At 45.5% G+C, this 19,391-nt stretch overlaps 2 protein-coding genes and 1 long non-coding RNA gene across 4 annotated transcripts; all 3 read right to left on the reverse strand.

Annotated features, from left to right (window-relative positions):
- Nucleotides 1-416: 416 nt before the first annotated feature.
- Nucleotides 417-2,200, reverse strand: LOC136199435 (uncharacterized). The gene is made up of 5 exons (XR_010673066.1): nt 2,122-2,200; nt 1,984-2,075; nt 1,214-1,932; nt 587-1,157; nt 417-533 (listed from the first exon to the last, which is right to left on the reverse strand). It is a non-coding gene; the product is annotated as an uncharacterized lncRNA (long non-coding RNA).
- Nucleotides 2,201-2,210: 10 nt separating this feature from the next.
- LOC136199433 (PIH1 domain-containing protein 1-like) lies at nt 2,211-6,967 on the reverse strand. 2 transcript variants are annotated; one of them, XR_010673065.1, is made up of 11 exons: nt 6,640-6,967; nt 6,524-6,593; nt 6,399-6,466; nt 6,227-6,344; nt 6,112-6,173; nt 5,980-6,061; nt 5,834-5,927; nt 5,716-5,781; nt 5,579-5,666; nt 3,822-5,522; nt 2,211-3,766 (listed from the first exon to the last, which is right to left on the reverse strand). XR_010673065.1 is itself a non-coding variant. In XM_065989626.1 (11 exons), exons 2-11 carry the CDS (start codon nt 6,682-6,684, stop codon nt 5,346-5,348), a joined length of 870 nt encoding a protein of 289 aa, XP_065845698.1. In that variant the 5' UTR covers nt 6,685-6,698; nt 6,796-6,967; the 3' UTR covers nt 2,211-5,345. The 2 variants fall into 2 exon arrangements, 1 of the variants encoding a protein (XP_065845698.1); XM_065989626.1 differs by having other exon boundaries at nt 2,211-5,522; nt 6,640-6,698; nt 6,796-6,967.
- Nucleotides 6,968-7,482: 515 nt separating this feature from the next.
- Nucleotides 7,483-18,409, reverse strand: LOC136199432 (phospholipid-transporting ATPase ABCA1-like). Its single transcript, XM_065989625.1, has 45 exons — nt 18,303-18,409; nt 18,155-18,248; nt 17,713-18,051; nt 17,315-17,661; nt 17,167-17,262; nt 17,013-17,111; nt 16,879-16,953; nt 16,613-16,817; nt 16,440-16,552; nt 15,846-16,386; nt 15,684-15,792; nt 15,449-15,625; nt 15,266-15,380; nt 15,094-15,201; nt 14,945-15,027; nt 14,749-14,887; nt 14,593-14,694; nt 14,438-14,540; nt 14,153-14,385; nt 13,981-14,099; nt 13,802-13,933; nt 13,671-13,754; nt 13,412-13,608; nt 11,773-12,260; nt 11,635-11,710; nt 11,440-11,568; nt 10,805-11,393; nt 10,532-10,752; nt 10,419-10,479; nt 10,186-10,360; nt 10,022-10,137; nt 9,814-9,967; nt 9,624-9,759; nt 9,432-9,573; nt 9,248-9,380; nt 9,116-9,190; nt 8,950-9,056; nt 8,763-8,904; nt 8,569-8,703; nt 8,401-8,504; nt 8,253-8,345; nt 8,097-8,202; nt 7,910-8,047; nt 7,690-7,842; nt 7,483-7,638 (listed from the first exon to the last, which is right to left on the reverse strand). The coding sequence occupies exons 1-45, from the start codon at nt 18,396-18,398 to the stop codon at nt 7,606-7,608; spliced, it is 7,212 nt and encodes a 2,403-aa protein (XP_065845697.1). The 5' UTR covers nt 18,399-18,409; the 3' UTR covers nt 7,483-7,605.
- Between the last annotated feature and the right edge of the window lie 982 nt (nt 18,410-19,391).

Here is a 19,391-nt window from a genome sequence, read left to right on the forward strand (position 1 = left end):
CCAGTTAACGAGATTTTTTATGTTCAATTTTGTTTCGCCGCTGTGGCTGTTTGCAATCCGTTGATATTCACGCTACTATCTAAGCCTTTCTTCAAATCAGCAAAAGGTGTCTGGGAATGCTTTTGTTACAAATGCGGTCGCCCAACTCCACTTGACCAAATTTACTCATCAGAAGAAGTACGAGATCTGCTTCTGACAAGAGTGGCAACTGGCAAGTCAATTTATCATCTGAAAACAGAATTTAAGTTTGAACTACTCGCGACTGTTCAGTGTTCACCAACTCCCATGCATGCATGCATGCAGTTTAGATGAACGCTTGCGTGCGTGCGTGCTATCCTTACTTTCATGGCCGTTGTCATGCTAGATATTTAGTTCCTCGCGTTGGCATGATCACTACCAATTTCTTTTGTCTTTCTATTAAATAATAAAAGTGAGCACATATTTTGCCATTTTTTCACATGATACTGTACGCCAAATAATGACGGTATTCAAGTAATAATTATCCAGGTTCCAATTTATGACGTTGAATGATCCTAAACCGGTAAAATAAATAGAATCAAGGAGAATACGAAATACAGCCTTATACGTTTGGTCTGAGCGCGCTTAGTTAAAAAATCGCTTGTAAGAGCTCATCATTCTGCTGATTCTACAGCCTGAGGGCACGATAGTCCACGAGAAGTCGATCTTCGATTTCTTTCGCCATTCAAGTTCATCGCTTACAGGCCTGCGAACGTCTCTCGCCGTTGTTATGGCGTGGCTGTTGAGTTCAAACTTCCTTGGCTAATGCAAACAGGCGACATTGACTACGTTTGGCTCATTTGCGCAATCCTTATTCTCGTTGGAAACCTTTCTGTGTTGCTGTGGCGATGGACTCGTAAAAATGATCAAAGGGGTATCAATTCTCGTCATCAATCTGGCCACGGCAGACCTTCGATCTACTGGGCGTGCAAATGCTAATCTACCTTTTCTTGACGGTACGGGTGAACAAATTGTATGAGCATACGCCGTGTTTGACCACGAGACTGTCGTACGAGCAGTCTGCTCCCTGTCGGCGTGTCTGCAGTTGGCAAGTGTGACGATGTCTGCACTTATTACCACGACTATACCATTTTACTACCTGATCACTCTTCGTGGTTCGTCATGCTGCATTTGTTCACCTAAACGCATTGTATTGGTGCTTGCAATAGAATGGGTGGCATGTGGATGCTGGTACCATTTTAAGGCCATGGATCCGTTTCATATAATAGAATTGACTAAAGTATTTGATTCTGCACATTGCTTTTCAACGCTGTCTGTTTCGGACGTTCACAGCGTTGCTTTGTGCATTACATGTCTCTTGTTCGTAGCAGCAGTGGCGTACATTGGCTGCTAGTGAAAACCAGACAACTAGCAAACCGTTACAAGGCTTCAATCACTGGTCTAGGAATTCGACTTCTCGTTATTTCGTTTGTTTCTTTCAATTGATTGGCCTCTTGCGCTCTCCAGGAACATGAATTTTTATTTCGACCAACTTTGTCTTGCAACGGTGGCTATTTGCAATCCGTTGGTGTTTACGCTCCTGTCTCGGCCTTTTTCCAAATCGATTAAAAGCATTTGGGTTTGCGTTTCTTACAAATGCGGACGACCACGTCGACTCAGCGAAATTTGCCCATCAGAAGAAGAGGAACGAGATCCGCTTCTGACAAGAGTGGCAAGTCAGACAAACTATTCATCGACTGACAGTTTAGTAATAACACTTACGTGCATCCTTACCATGCTAGATTTTTAGCTCATTGTGTTGGCATTGTCACTACCAACTTTGTTGTTTTCCTATTAAACTGATCACCTATCTTACCGTTTTTAACATAATACAATATCCAGATGAGATTGACTTGGCTAAAATGCGCCAGCGATGGCTTCGCCCACATCAAGTTGAACATACACAGACGATTTCTAAGCCCAAGATAAACACAAAGGGAATCAACAAGTACGCGCAGAGCTTACATATACATATTATGCCCGGTTGTTCAAGAACCATAAAAGTCAGCTTGCCTGAAGACGGCCCGCGAAATATGACACACTTAGGTTCAGGGGAGCTACACATGAATATTTACGTAATTGCATTACATAGTTTGATCTTACGTAAGAAGGTGGGCGGGCCAGCGTTCTCAAACTTGTCAGCCAAGGGAATTGCAATCATTTGGTGAGGAACTCCCTGATTCTCACTCGTTAATTAAACATGCTTTTGATATGTCTTCGAAATGGGTCCTCTTTCTCCAACATGTTCATTTCCATAATGACGGGTGATTGCCTCAAGGAAACAAAGAATAGGAACTCCCGTCCTGCCATTGACATGCACTGTCTGTCCCCTTTGTCTTTTAAATTGGAGTTTCGCTGTTTTCCTCTGACTTGATAATTTGACGATTGCTCCATTGCTAATGCTTGGCTTCAAATTATACAAATAGGATCATGTGAGTCAATGTGGGAGAATCGAGGCCATTGAAATAAATTCCAAGGAATATGGCTGACATTTCGCCTTCTGGCCCTACCCATTGTGATATAAGTAGTTTTGACGTGGTCAAACTTCCCTCGCTTATGGGAACGGACGACGTTGACTACGTTTGGCTCATCGTTGCAATCCTAATTCTCGCTGGAAACATTGCTGTGTTGGTGTGGCGTTGTACTCGTCGAAGAGACCAAAGGAACAGCATTCCATCGATTTTGATTATCAATTTGGCAACGGCAGACCTTCTGCTGGGAATTCAAATGCTTCTCTATCTGCTCCTCACAGCGTGGCCGTGCTCTGTGCTTGAACACAAAACTGTTGCAGCTGCTTTCTGCACCGTGTCGGCTGGGCTACAGTTCTTGAGCGTGCTGATGTCTTCATTTACTACCGTAACAATAGCCTTTTACTTCCTCATTTATTTAACTTGCTCCTCGCGCTGCTCACGCAACTGCATTGTAGCGCTACTCGTATCAGAATGGATACTGCTATCCTGTACATCATGCGGTTTGACCCTTTATGATAATATTAACGAATTCGATTTTTCAACATGCGTTCCAATGGCGGGGATGGCTTATATGATCGGTAGCGCTATTGGTGTTTTGCTGCTCATAGCAGTGATAGTATACATTGTCCTGCTGATAAAGATCAAACAACAAGGAAATCGTCCCAGTGCTTCAGCCAGCGTTGCTCAAATTCAGCTCATCTGCATTGCCTTTGTATCCTTCATTTTATGGGCAATAAGCGTGCCAATCGAACTTTTCTTGATGAATGGAGACGGGACGTATTATGACCTGATATGTATTGCAGGAGTGGCTATTAGCAACCCACTGGTATTCACGCTAATGTCTCCGCCTTTTATCAAATCAGCGAAACGTGTCTGGGTTTGCGTTCGTTACAAATGCGGTCGCCCAACTCCAATTGAGCAAATCTACTCATCAGAAGGAGGAGGAGATCCCCTTCTGACAAAAGTGGCAAGTCAGACGAACTATTCATCATCTGACAACAGAATTGACGTTTGAACTACTCGCAACTTTTTACCCATCCCCAGTTTAGTAAACACTCATGTGTTATCCTTACGTTTATGGTAGATATCATTTTACAGTTCGTTCATTGTGCTGGCATAGTCACAAACAACGTTTTCGTTTTCCTATTAATTAAACTGAGCACCTACCTTACCGTTTTTAACATAATATGCCTGTTCAATATCCAGATGAAATTGACTTTGCTCCAATGTGTCAAGAACAACACGACCTTCACCTCATCAAGTTGAATAGACGATTTCTAAGATCAACACAAGTGGAATTAACAAGTATGCATAGAGCTAAATGTACCCCACCGCCCGGTAGTTGAACTTCAAGAACCATAAAAGTCGGCTTGCCTGAAGCCGGCTCGCAAAACATGACGTGTACTTAGGTTCAGGAGCGCTACGCATAAGTAAATATTCACGTGACTGAGTTTAATCTTACGAAGGTGGCTCTAATTTGCCAGCCAAGGGAATTGCACTTGTTTGGTAAGGAGATTTCTTATTTTCGCTAGTTATACGCGCCTTTGATGCGTCTCTTCGAAGTGGGCGCACTTTCCTATTCATTTCTATAACGACGGGTGATTGCCTCAAGGAGACATAAAATAAGTCTCCTGTCCTGCCTTTGACAGGCACTGTCACTCATTTAGGTTTCACTATTTCCTCTGACTATTGCTCCTTTGTCAAGTCAATACGGATCATGTGAGTCAACGTGGGAGAAATAAATTCCAGGGAATATGGCTGACATTTCGCCTGTTGGCTCTATCGATTGTGATACAAGTAATTACTACCCGTTCAAACTTCCCTCGCTTATGGGAACAGGCGACGTTGACTACGTTTGGCTCATCGTTGCAATCCTAATTCTCGCTGGAAACATTGCTGTGTTGGTGTGGCGTTGTACTCGTCGAAGCGACCAAAGGAACAGCATTCCATCGATTTTGATTATCAATTTGGCAACGGCAGACCTTCTGCTGGGAATTCAAATGCTTCTCTATTTGCTCCTCACAGCGTGGCCGTGCTCTGCGCTTGAACACGAGACTGTTGCAGCTGCTTTCTGCAACGTGTCGGCTTTTCTACAGATGTTGAGCGCGATGATGTCCTCAGTTACTACCGTAACAATAGCCTTTTACTTCCTCATTTCTTTAACTTGCTCCTCACGCTCCTCACGCAAATGTATTGTAGCGCTACTCGCATCAGAATGGATATTGTTATTGTGTATATCCGGCATTGTGACCGATACTTTTGATGCACCATATGACTACGACGATACAGATTTTGATTTTGCAACATGCCTTCCAACGTTGGAGGCGATTTTGATTTTCGGCAGCATAGTTGCTTTCTTTCTGCTCATAGCAGTGATAGTATACATTGTCCTGCTGATAAAGATCAAACAACAAGGAAATCGTCCCGGTGCTTCAACCAGAGTTGCTCAAATTCAGCTAATCTTCATTGCCTTTGCATCTTTCCTCTGTTGGGGAATGTCCGTGGCAATATTTTTCTTGTCGCCGGACGGAGCGTATTATGACCAATATTGTATTGCAGGTGTGGCTATTAGCAACCCACTGGTGTTCACGCTAATGTCTAAGCCTTTCATCAAATCTGCAAAACGTGTCTGGCAATGCTTTTGTTACAAATGCGGTCGCCCAACTCCAATTGATCAAATTTACTCATCAGAAGAAGAACGAGATCCGCTTCTGACAAAAGTGGCAAGTCAAACGAACTATTTATCATCTGACGGCAGAATTGACGTTTGAACTTCTCGCGAATTATTTACCCATCTCCCAGGTTAATTAATATTAATAAAACACTTATGTGCAATCCTTACTTTTATGGTCATCCTCATTGTGTTGGCATAGTCACTACCAACTTTTTCGTTTTCCTATTAAACTGAGCACCTACCTTACCGTTTTTAACATAATACGCCAGATCAATATCCAGATGGAATTGACTTGGCTCCAATGTGTCAAGCACAACGCGATCTTCACCCACGTCAAGTTGAATATACTTAGATGATTTCTAAGCCCAAGATCAACACAAGTGGAATTAACAAGTATGCATAGAGCGAAATATACCACGCCCGGTAGTTGAACTTCAAGAACCATAAAAGTTGGCTTGCCTGAAGCCGGCTCGCGAAATATGACGTATTTAGGTTCAGGAGCTCTACATATTATTAAATATCACGTGACTGCATTCAATGGTTTGATCTTACGAAGGTGGGCCAGAGTTGCCAGCCAAGGGAATTGCATTTGTTTGATGAGGGGATGCATGATTCTCACTAGTTAACACGCCTTTGATACGTCTTCGAAATGAGCCCCTCTCTCACCTACCTATCCATTTCCATAATGACGGGTTTGTAGCTCGTTCGAACTGTCTGTTCGCTGACGAACCCAAGACACTTTTTTCGTTTCAATTTACGTAGAGCTAAACGAGAGAAATTCCAGATAGGTTTGGGAAAGAAATCACTGTGCCATACTTCTATCTAAGGTCAGTTCGTATTTCTGTTCTAGTCCATCCAGAATAACCGTCATAAAGAAAGAATGAAACACGTCGTCTTCCTGTAAGATTTGCTCTGTAAAAGTTTTGTCGTATCAAATAGCATATTTACCTCTGTCTTTTTTAGAAATTTGGGATTGACAATGACGTCGTAAGCCGTGCAAGATTTCCCACCTTCCATCGAACACCTAATCACGGTTTCATTGATTATTTATCATGTGTCTTACTTTTATCTAGTTCTGTGTGGGGAAGTCCAAAACTGATTGGCACGCGATATCTCATTGGATCTTCGGAGGAGATGATTTCAGCCAATTCGACTGCACTTATGTCTTTTGGAGCAGGCAACTAAAATTAAACCAAATTATAGATAAAATTAAAATCTGATTTGAAAAAAGGCACCTGATCTGATTTGCAAATATTTATAAAAATCTTTTCACCTTTTTGAGTTTGGCCTTTTAGGCAATAGACTAAGATCGACATGAGATGCAATGCTTCTTTGCCTTTCAAGTCCATTTTCTACGAACCTGGCTCTGGCAAAACGACCTGGGTAGTGATCTGAGGAGCAGGTTCCTCTTTCGGGGCCTCTTTTGCGTCCTACGGCAAAATTACAAGATCGATGATGCACTGAGAAGATTCTTACGTTGATTAGAAGCTTTTCTAGAACAGCCTGGTTCTCCGAATCCATGTTTTGGCAGAAAACTACTGGATCGATTTAACGTGCGTTAATGCAGCAAAAGAAGAGCGTCAAATCAGAAACAGCAGTTCAAGTAATTGAACAACCATTTCCAAACCGTACCCGTTTGATTTATGTAGCTCTTCTCTCGTCTCGGCGTCAAACGCCGCGTCCGATGCGTGGAAAATCGTCTTTTTTCGTCTGCATGCGACGAGGGAATCCTTTCCGGCGACGTAATTGAATTCTCGGGCGACGAAGGCACGGGAAAATCCGAAATGCTACTCGACGTCGCAGCCCATACGCTAGAAAACCATAAATGCGTTTTCTACGTCGACACGGACGCGCGTTTCTCCCTGCCTCGATTCGTAACGATCCTCCGATCTCGCATCGAGCCAGAAAACGACGGGGAACGCACGTTAAAGGAGCTGCTGTCGCGATTCTATTACTTGCGTTGTCATTCGACTTTCCAATTGATATCATCACTTCAGAATATGAAATCTCTATTGATTTCGGTTCAAGATGCGGCGTGTTTGATGTTGGATAGCGTCTCTGCTTTCTACTGGCAGGATCGTTGCCAAGGAGACGACGAAGCCAACCAGAGAGAAATATCTAAAACTATTCACGATCTATTGACGTCATATAATCTGGTATTGGTAGCAACGAAAGGAACATTCATAGGAAAAGGGCCAAGACAAGACTACGACTTTATCTCTAAACAATGGCAGAAACTAGTCAAGTATAGATTTATATTCCACCGTACTGCTAGCGGACACGAAGCGAGCGTAGGGGATCGTAGAATTAGATTCAGCATTGGAAGCGATGGACTAAAGTTTAATAAACCATAACGAAACAAAAAAGTACTCGTCTAAATCTAAAATACATCCCCTAATCTATCTACACTGAAAAGGGAAACGCGTTTTTTTATTAAACGTCTTACACGGATTCGCCGGTGACGAGCTCCTCCTCCTACAAATCGATTTCATTAAAGATGCACGTTGTCTATAATATCTCCCTTACGTCATCGCCATTGGCTGATACATTGATAAAGGCGACTCGTTGGCGTCCCGCGTGAAAAGCGACGCGTAGTCGAGACAACATTGACGTCTTATTTTTCTTGTCTGCCGCCGTTTCGTCGTTGACTCCCTGAAGCTTCGCAAAGCGAATAAATACCTAAAAGGAAATCGAGAATTCAGTTGGATAAGTTTATTTATTTATTGATTGACGATTGATCTCTTGCCTGATCCATTGTCGTCTGCGATACGGAATAGTCTTCGATTTTGAGCTGCTCTCGATGGGCGTCCATTTGGCTGAATATGGTCGGTAAGGATACTTGAGACAGTGGCAGTTGATACTCCAGCATATTGTGATGCTCGTCCTGGTGAAAATACAATAGCAATACATATTTTTAACGGCGTCTATCGTGCCTTCAGCTCGGCTCCGACGAATGATGTTCGGAAGAATTTCTTGACCGGTTCGACGTTGGGGACGGCACCGGAAATTCGTAGTGACACCGTATAGCCGTCACCAAACCTATAAAGAGGATAGAGGTCCAGAGAAAATAAAGAGACGAATACACTTACTTTGATTTGAGGTGTTGAACGTTACCCAGACATTTGAATTGACCGTTGACCATGACAGCGAGACGGGTGCAAAGTGCCTCACACTCTTCCATACTGTAGAAAATACAATCAATTAAAAGGTTTTATTTATTGATAAACGCGATCTTACCTGTGTGACGTCAATATGATGGATTTTCCTTCACGCACGAGTGAATTAATCACAGACCAGAGAAAACGTCTCGCCTTTGGATCCATCCCAGTCGTCGGTTCATCCTAACCAAAAGACGACATTAGGAATCTATTTCCTCTACACTACAGGTATCCCCGTCAAACGCACGAGAAAAATGATCTGGGGCTGGCCAATGAGAGCGATCGCCGTGGAGAGCTTCCTCTTATTGCCACCGCTGTACTTCCCAGCCGGCATGTCGCCGTAACGCGTGAGAGCAAGCTTTTTCAAACACCATTCAACAACCTTAAGAGAAAAAAAACAATTATGCCAATAAATTAAAAGGTGGCTAGACGGTGTCTTACCTTTGGTATATCGGACTCCACGATTCCCTTCAAGCGTGAGTAGAGAGCGAGGTGTTCTTTTCCGGTCAGGAGATCGTTGATGGCGTCGAATTGGGGACAGTAGCCAATGTGACGACGAGCGTGATTAATCTCCGTGGCAACGCTAAGGACTCGTTAATTAATCAAGTATTACCGCGTTCTCTCTTACTCGTAATTGAGTATGCGAGCGTTTCCGCCCGTTATGGATACGTCACCGGTGAGCATTTTGAACGTCGTCGTCTTTCCGGCTCCGTTCACGCCAAGAAGGCCAAAACACTAATAAAAAGAGGACCGCTATATGTATGCATGTACGAGGTATAGACTGAACTATTCACCTCTCCTTTGGGCACAGCCAGGCAGATGTCTTTCACTGCGTGACAGGGACGATCTGAGCAAGCGTTTCCATAGACCTGTTATGAGATTTGCCATCTGCTCTCTTTGAAAATGTTTCGTCGTATGTACGGTACCTTTGCCAGATTCTTGATTGTTAGAACGGATCGCTTCGTCCTTCCTTCGGTCACTCGTTCTCTTTCGAGCTTCACATCGTCGTCCTCGGCGTCGTTCGTCTCTTCGTCGCCGTCCAGATTACCTCTCCACGAACTGAGAGCAAAGTCATAAGCAAAATAAATAATTGGAATGGTTTCTACTGACCACAGCTTTGGCGCAAAGAACTTGTACTCAATCAGCAAAACGAGCCCAAAGAAGAGTAATCCGCACACAGCCATTGAGATCAGATTTCTTCCAACGCCGTCAACAGACAAGGAGAAAGGCCCCGTCGACTCAATTTGAAATCCTAAAAAATTAATTAGTTAAAGACCAAATTAGCAAAGGCTATTACATTACCGTAGTCTTGCAGTTCTGCATTTGCTTGGTTGATATAATAACTATACGCTATGTCCATGAGACCTCGGCCAAGGCAGAAGTTGGGAAATACTAGGAATATTGTACGCAGTTCACTTCCAACTGTAACACCGCCAGACTATTTAATTGATAACTTCATGTAAGCACGACGATCATAATTGAAGAATCTTACGCCGTCTCCAAATTCATCGAGAAGCTGAAGGATGAACGTTGCCATGGTCGTTGTCAGGCCAACGAGAAGGCTGACGGCCATGGTGACGACGTAAGCGGTGCTGCCGTCGCGGAAGATGAACGTCGCCGGATACATAAGTGGAATCATGGCCCATCTAAAATGAGAACCTCTCTCATAAATTTAAAAATTAATTGTTTAATTAATTTACCCATATAGGACGAGCAAGCAAATAACGGCCGCAAAATTGGTTGAAGTCGTGTAGACTTTCTCCTGAAAGGCGACGAAGATAATCGCCAAACAGATAACCGTCACCATATAATTCAACTAAATCAATAATTAATAAGGATTAGATTAGAGAGACTTCATTTCTACCATGTGCCAGACGAAGTTCGAGACCCAATACATGACCGGATGAACGCCGGAGACGAGCTGAAGATGCTTGGCGCCGCTCGCTCGTTCGCGTATGAGAATCATGATGAAGGAGGGCGGAACGAAGGCGAGTGCGAAGATGACGCATATGGCTATAAGAAGATCGACGCCTGATCGCCTTTTAAAAAAAAGAGCAAAATAATAGATCAATAAAAATATAGTGTAAGAGAGCGTACAATTGATCTTGAAAGAGTTGGCCCGCCGTTTCGTTGAAGGGATAACTGTACGTCGAAATACCTGGATAGAAAAATACATAGTCTAAAATATACATATGATTATTACCGCTTACCGTATTCCCATATGTCCTTGTCATCATCTATGTCCAAATTTCCGCGCAGGAGCGCGTTGTTGAGCGCGTTGAGAGATATCGGCGACGCGTGATAGCCCTTGTTGTTGAACCACGCCTTCGCCGCCTTGCGAACGGCGAGCCCGTCCATGACATCCTGATACGGACCGGCATTCACGTGGGGAAGATGCGGATTGACGTGACCAAAACTAGCTCCAAAATACCTAGAAAAAAATCAATTAAAAATATTTAATTATTTAATTATATACGATGCACCTTTCGAGTATGTATTGACTCGTCGTGTCGATCAAATAGCGAGACATTTGAGGCTTCGATGTCAAATCCTGTAGCACTTGCTCTGCAATCGTCTTCAATTCGGGTGGCCTAGGACTTCCGACGTCGCTTGGACACACGAAATTTCCGTCGGCGTTACAATGGCACGTCGCATTCGATTCAGCTCCCAATGAAACCGACCATCCGTCGCCTTTGTACGTCTTGCAGCGATCGTAGTTCATTTTCTCGGCCAGATAGTGAGCCCCGATGCCGCACGGCTGCGCCACGACGTCCGCGTATCGCGTCGCTTTCGTCGAATTCGGGTCGAAATTTCGAACGGGGAAATACGTCGTGTCCGGGTAGAGCGACGCGCTCAGTTCCATCGGTTGGATTTCCGGCACGGTGGCGAACATTTTGAGAATGAGCGCGACGGTGACGAAGACGGCGGGGAGGAGGAATTGAGCGACGAAGCCTTTGACGTAGCGTTTCGTGTGCTGGAAGTGGCGAACGGTGAGCGCTTTGAATTGTTGGGCGTAGAGACGAGATCCGGTCACCGTGCACGAGCCGGCGTCGCCGTCGCCGAGATTGAGACCTGGGAACAAATTATATATTTATAGTCATTGAGGTTTCTTGATTACATTCTTCTGCTTCTGAGTCATCAGGTTCTCTGCTTTCTTCTTCGGGAGTTTGAGAATCGATTTCGTCGCTCGGTTCAGAGAGAAGTTTCTGCCGTGATTGACGATCTCCCCAACGACGTCGTCTCAACCCTATAATCAAAGGAAGGACAAAGTTAAACAACAAGCCTATTGTTTCTATGATCTAAGACTCCTTACGATTGAAGAGCGAGTGTCCAGTCGTCGGATCAGGCTGTATCTCCTCCTCCGTCTCATTGGTCACCTTGAGAAAAACCTACATAGAAGAAAAGCGTCATAAGTCGCTCTCCCCAGTAACACTTCTAATTCTCCCTATACTTCTTCCAGTGGCGATGCTGATATTCCGTAGCTCGCAATGTCCACTTCGTCCTTGCGTTGATCGAGCTCTTTCAAAAGCGCCGGCAGTCGTCCGCCTTGCGTCGCCAGCGTCGGAAGAACGTACGACACTTCGGCGCCGACGTCCTCCACCAATTTCGCCTCGGGAACGTGCGAATGAATAATCCGCGTGACGTCACACTTTTTCGCCTTCTCCTCGACCGCGCCCCCGCCGTCAGTTAAATTCTCCATAGAAACCGACTTCGTCGATGCCGGTTCGACGAGATGCGATCCGTCGGCGGCGGAAGCCAGCGACGTGTCCGAACCGTGGCGACGTTTCGTCAGCGTGAGCGTGTATCCGTCGCTGAAGTGTCGCTTGAGAAAAAGCGGCGAGCCGGCGCAGCAGAGTTTGCCGTGAGCGATGATGGCGATGCGATCGCCGAGAACGTCCGCTTCGTCCATATAATGAGTCGAAAGAACAACGGTACGACCTGAGAATATATATACGTATATATAATGATATACTCCGTCAACGGTGCCGTAGGAAGTATACATTCCGTCAACTGTGCTGTAGGGGGTATATAAGGGCGTTCCAACCAACTCTATTTTTTATGCAACAGTGGCGTTCCATGTGCCTGATCGCAACGAGTTGCAGACACTTGCACCCCAAAAATGGGCGTTCCCGTCTCTACTTCTTATGCACGGGTGGCGTTCCATGCGCCTGATCTGCAAGCGCCACTCGCGCGCAACGAGTTGCAGACACTCGCTCCCGTCAACTCTACTATTTATGCACGAGTGGCGTTCCGTGCGCCTGATGCGCAAGCGCCGCTCGCGCGCAACGAGTTGCAGACACTTGCAGGTCATAAATGGGCGTTCCCGTCTCTACGAATGGCGTTCCATGCACCTGATCTGCAAGCACCGCTCGCGCGCTACGAGTAGCAGACACTCGTTCCCGTCAACTATACTTTTTATGCAACAGTGGCGTTCCATGCGCCTGATCCGCAAGCGCCGCTCGCGCGCAACGAGCTGCAGACACTTGCACCCCAAAAATGGGCGTTCCCGTCTCTACTTCTTATGCACGGGAGGCGTTCCATGCGCCTGATCTGCAAGCGCCACTCGCGCGCAACGAGTTGCAGACACACCCCAAAAATGGGCGTTCCCGTCTTATGCACGGGTGGCGTTCCATGCGCTTCCGTCAACTGCCGGAGGGAGTATAAAACTCCGTCAACTGTGCCGTAGGGAGTATATAAGGCCGTTCTTACCAACTCTACTTTTTATGCAGGAGTGGCGTTCCATGCGCCTGATGCGCAAGCGCCGCTCGCGCGCAACGAGTTGCAGACACTTGCAGATCATAAATGGGCGTTCCCGTCTCTACTTCTCATGCACGAATGGCATTCCATGCGCCTGATCTGCAAGCGCCGCTCGCGCGCAACGAGTTGCAGATAATACAACCAGACAACAGTCAACTGTGCCGTCGGGAGTCATACTACTAGTACTTCGTCAACTGTGCCGTAGGATGCATATACTCCCCGTCAACTGTGCCGTAGGGAGTTAACTAACTACGTGCGCCGTAGGAAGTATACTCCGTCAACTGTGTCGCCTGGAGTATGAGTTAAGGAGAGATGCGTTGAGGTGCTCTTACCTTCTCTGTGCTTCGCTACGAGGTCCCAAATTCCTCTTCTCGCGTAGGGATCGACTCCCGCCGTCGGTTCGTCAAGTACGACGACTTTCGAGCCGCCGATGTAGGCCATGGCGACGGATAGCTTGCGCTTCATTCCGCCGGAGAGTTCGGAGACTTTCGCCTTCTTCTTATCCGTTAAACCCAAATCTTCAACCCACCTGAGAAAGAGATTAAATAGTTTCTCTTATAAAAAGGGTTGGTATGGGTCGAAATTTTTTACCTATCAACTTCCGTGCGCACTTCTTTCTTGTTTTTCATTCCTTTCAATTGAGCAAAGAACTCCAAATGTTCGGATACGGTGAGTCTGAAGTATACATATGATAGAAACGCCTTCAGTATTCAATCTCTTACTTCTCGAATAAAACGTTGTGCTGCGGGCAAAGTCCGAGAACCTTTCGAATGCCGTCGATCTCCGTTTTCACGTCCATACCGAGAACCTGAGCCGATCCGGACGTCGCAGGAAACAGACCAGTCAAAACAGACCTAAAAACACGAGTAATAAAAAAAACCCTCTGCTAATATATCTTTACATAGTCGTCGTCTTTCCGGCTCCGTTGTGGCCGAGAAACGAAGTGATTTGCCCTTCGCAAAAGTTGATGGTCAAGTCGTCGACCGCCGGTTTGCTTCGGCCGCCGTTTCGACCGTAAATCTAAAACTGACGTCAGAAAGGGTTTCATTGTGCTTTCAAATTGCGATTTATACTTTTATGAGATTCCTAACGGATACTCCAATTTTCAAGTTTTCAGGTTCCTTTTCGTAGGGAATGTCTTTGTTGGCGTCGCTCGCCGCCGCCGACGTTTCAACGGTGCAGTCGCCGTTCAATGAAAATCGGTCGTATTTCGACGACCGTTTGATTCGACAACTCGAAGCGTCGTTTCCGCACCAGTACGACTTGAGAAAGGGAAAGTAGAACGGCTTGGGAATTCCGTATTGACCTAAAGCAGAAATACAGTATATATATATGATGGCTATCTCATTGAGACTTACCTGGAAAGACTTGATCTATGTACCACGCTAGGACAAAGTAGATGCAACCATCCAAGGCAATAAAGACATTCGCAGCTAAAAAGCTAAACGAATCTCCGGGAATCTAAATACGTCACGGTCTTGACTCTATAGAAATGGTCTTCTCTGGTTCCTACTGTGCTCTCTCCCAAATTGCCCCACACCACTCCGACGCCCTGTTCCTCTAGACGACCCACGTACGTTGTTGCGGCTCCAAAAGCTGTAGTTGATAACAATGACTAAAAAGACAATTAATTATTGACGTTATATATTTATATGTTTTATCGGATTACCAGGCCAGCCTTTTGGGAAAATCCATACTCCGATTCGTATTGGATATAGACGATGTAGGGCAAGTAGGTGAAGAGATAGAGAATTCCTCCAGAGCAGGCGGCGAGATTGGCTCGGCCGAAGAACGTGCTAAACAGAAAGCTACAAAGAAGTTCGATCTTAATTTTTTCTTCAAATAGGAGCTGAGACATCGCGTACCAGAGGCAAACAGTGGCAAATGCGTAATTGAGAAAAAAGAGGAATATCACGAGGAAATCGCTGTGCACTAAAATATTGGAAAACTGAAAGAACATTTAATTAATTAATTAATTAATTAATTAATCGGCTCAATTTTCACGAGAACTGACCTTTAGACACATCGCCAATATCAAGCAGATAAGAGCCATGATAGTAATGCTCGTTATAAACCAGGAGAGCCAAAGCGAGGCGTTCTTCAGTCCCATAATTTTCATAATCTATAGAAAGAAATTCATTGGAATTGCACTGGGGGAACACGCTATATATAATAGTGCAGTTCACCTCTTTGAGTCGAGCCTCTTTCTCATGCACAATACTCCGTATAATCATCGAAACGGAGAAGACCCAAGCGAGAGCCATGAAGAGAGGTAAACTGCTGGAAATTGATCTGATGAACCTTTAATTAAAGAAAGAAAGAAGCGACGCGTCCGGTCCCTATATATAAAACACGTGGTGTCCACTAACCGGTCGTAGATAAAACACGGATACGGCATCTCCTGAAGATAGGCGCCCGGTTCGGTGACGTTCTTCCCCGTCAACGTGTTCACGATCGCTCGATCGACCATGTCCTGAATATAGATGAATCCGAAGAGCTCGTAGCGTCGATGATACGCGCGACTCTCCGGTCCGGCCGACCAATATCTGAAGAACCAATAACACTCACAGAAAAATAATTAAATAAAATTATATATGACGTCACAATTTTCTCAGTTTGTCCTGCTTGGGAATCAATGTCGTGTTCATGCGAATTCTATACGACGACCATTTATCCAGCGATCCATCACTCGTCAAATTAGTGAAGATAACAGCTATACAAATCAATAGATTCCTAAAATTCATAAGGAAAGACTTCTTTCTTTACCTGCCCAAACGGTGGAGTGGTTTCTCGCCGCGTGTCCCGCGTATTCTATAAGACTATCCTCGTCCTCGAACGGCATCCACACGTCCAAACTGAAGCTGCTCAGAGCGTCGAGCGCACTCTGCGCTCCGTCGTGCGCCTGCTTCAAATACGAACTGAGTTCGGGACCTTCAATGAAGTTGCGAGCTCGTTGGAGATAATCGCAATATTCAGGCGAAAGAAACGAATCGTCGCCTGGCAACACGTTATCAGATCCCGGAAGTCTATTTCGGATTCCGTTGCGTAGCGACGGTAGGTCGTTGAGGAGATATTTTAATCCGATAGAGGCGGTGCCGAGAGCGGGGTCGCCGGCGAGCGATTGCATTTGTTCGAGCGTGGAACCCGTGAGGCTACACGTCGTCGATACGTACGAATAGGACTGATTGAGAGGCCCGGAGAGCTCGCCGCGAATCGACTCCAACGTCTCGTTGAGCGTAATCGTCCAATTGACGACTCTCGACGCGAGATCTTTGAGCTGATCGACCTCGCGAAACGTCCGATTGGCCTACATGTAGTTATAGAGCCTCTATACAGCATACAAACACTTGGGTATCATACCTTGTAGATGACTTCTTGAATTGCTGGCGTGTCGGGAGCGTAGAGAATTTTGAAACCGTTCAATAGCCGATACAAGAGCGACGTCTCGCCTTTCGCCGTCGAATACTGATAGGCTAAAAGCAAGACATAGATAGAGAGAAAGACAAAAAATTAATCAATAGATTAATATTTACTTATTGGCGGTGCATCGGAGCCAATGTCGGCGACGCCGTCGGGATTGCACTGCTTCGACGAAGCGCCGCAAAAGAAGGCGCAGGCAAACGACTGCGCCGCACTTCCGTTCGACGTCCTGTTTCCTCCGAAGGCGTCAAAGTCGAAATCGCGTAGCTCGGGCAACGAATTTTCGATGTAGTTCTGGAATTCGCTGAAGGCTGGCAACTGAAAAAAAAAAGATTCGCGCACGTGGAGGCGAGTTTTAATCCAATTAAAATATTTATACTTGATTTGATAACTGGTTGTAGGCTTTGTAGAATCTCTGTACGAGAGACGCGTTTCTCGTCGAATCAGACGATATCTATGTGTATGTATGCCATTAGGAGATTTAAATTGAAGGCCTTTAGTGTATTATATTGCCTGAGGAAGAGATTCCAGATTGAGTTGCGCTTGGAGTTCGTTCGTTAGCGCCGTCGCTTGGCTCGACGTCATATTGCAAAAGAGTTGCTCCACTGTCGTCTAATAGAACATGAAAAGTCGTCCCCCCCTTTCTAAACACGTGACCAGTTGTTACCTCGTCCGCTTTATTTGAAAATATGAAGATCTTTTCGAATTCTTGGCTATCATTGCAGGCGAGCTTTTGAAGAACGCCGGAATCAAGAAATAGAGCCTACGTAAAATATATAATATACATACATATATATAAATGATGATGTCATTACCGTTAATTCAGTCTGAACTGAATCCAATGGTGATGACGACGGATTAAGCAGCTGACTCAATCGGCCCAAATTTGAGAGACCTTGTCCCGCGAAGGCGCTGGAAAACGGCGACTGTCTCCATCCGTAGTAGCACTGGCCCAGACGCGTCAGATTCGTCGCGCCGAGAGCGAGACAGCGTTGCAAGGCGAGACTCTGCGTGAGAACGTAGCGCTGGAGTTCGGTCAAGTCGATCGACGACGCGACAAAAGCACGTGCGGTCGACGACGAGAAACCGTTGTTACGCGCGAGAAAATCTTCAAATTCAGACGGATTTCTCAAAATATTTGACACAGGAATCGTACTGGAATCTATTGAATTAAATTAATCGATTAATTATTTAATCTCTGTTTTCATTCTACCGCCTCTCCATAGAGGAAGTCCGATAGCCGACTCGAGTTTGCCCACGTCACCCGTTTGCGAATATTCTTCGAAAGCGGCATTCAACTCCTCTTCGTCGGCGACCAAATTTCGAAGATTTTCGCTGAAAGTCTCCGGGTCGAAGTTCGTCGCGTTGAAATGATTTAATAGGACGCTCGCGTTCGCCAGCGCTTCGTCGACGCGCGGATTGAACGAGCGGAAATTCGTGACGTCATCCGTGGGCGGGGTCGATGACGATGCCTCCATCGTCGGATCGCAGATGACGCCTTGGAGAAAGGGAACGAGTCCCGCCGACGGAAGGGCGCGCGGAGGAAAGAAATCTGCGGGGAGAAGACTCTCGTTTTACTGTACAAACTTTAGAGTATCCGGCGCGCGTCACGTGACAGACGAAATCACGCTTTGTGGCGAGACTACGAGCCGTACCTAGATCGTGATGATGAGGTGGAAAATTCTTGCGAACGATCAGCATGACGAGCAGAAGAACGACGGGCCATACGAGCTCGACGAATACGACGAACTAGGAACAAATCGCTTTAGGATGTAGAAGAGCGCTTCGCGACGCTTCTCTTACAGGCTGACGCTTCTTCAAAGTGAAATTCTTCCAGAGGAGAAGACGCAGCTTGCGAAGCGTCTCCATGAGTAATCGTGCGGCGCGTGCGCAACACATCCCGCCTGTGCCTGGCACGGAAAAAAAAGGGTGCGGTCACCACAAATATTCATATTTCATTATCGTGGACAGCAAGAGCCCGGTTAATTTAATAAAGGAAATCTGCCTCAATACTATGACGCATTCATCTGATGACGTAGGTATTGACACGGATATTTTCAGTGGTGGTGGTGGTGGTGGATGGGCTGGTGTTGATGGTGATGGTGATACAATGGTAATGATGGTGAAAATGGTAATGATGGTGGTGGTGGTGGTGGTGGTGGTGACGGTTGGGTCCTTAGGGTCCCACATCCTACTACCTAACTACCTAGCTATATAATTAAATTCTAATTATTCTTATTATTTTTAATATTTTACATAATAATAATAATAATAATAATAAAGTCTGTATCTCACCTTGAGTCTTTGCCTTCTTTCCTGCGTCCGCAGTCGTCGAGCTTGCTGCAAGCCTAAATCTCAAAAACAAAAGAGCATCTGAAAATTTGTGATCACGTCCTACAGATACCTCTTCGGCGTTCTTCGTCCACCGCTCAACGATCTTCGTCCATCTGCTTGCATCTCCCTAAAACTCAAAAAAAAAGAAAGCAAAAGGAAAACGCAATCATTCCATACAGATACCTCTTATGCTGACGTAATCTTCGTCCCATCCACTCGACGATCTTCGTCCATCTGCCTTGCATCCCCCTAAAACTCAAAGAAAAAGAAAGCATCCGGAAATTCTGTGCATTTCATACAGATACCTCATAGGCCGACGAAATCTTCGTCCCATCCACTCGTCGTCTTCGTCCATCTGCTTGCATTCCTAAAACTCAAAAAAAGAAAGCAAGAGAAATCCTGAGGATTCCATACAGATACCTCGTTGTCCTGCAATCTTCGTCGTCGTCCATCCACTCCTTCGTCCGTCCGTCCGTCCGTCCGTCCATCCATCGCCGCTTGACCTGCAAATGGAGCTGTGTGAATGAAGCAGTACTGTAAACAATTTGTTGTCAAAGA

This window comes from Oscarella lobularis, chromosome 1, assembly GCF_947507565.1.
Source record: "Oscarella lobularis chromosome 1, ooOscLobu1.1, whole genome shotgun sequence".
Lineage (NCBI taxonomy): Eukaryota > Metazoa > Porifera > Homoscleromorpha > Homosclerophorida > Oscarellidae > Oscarella > Oscarella lobularis.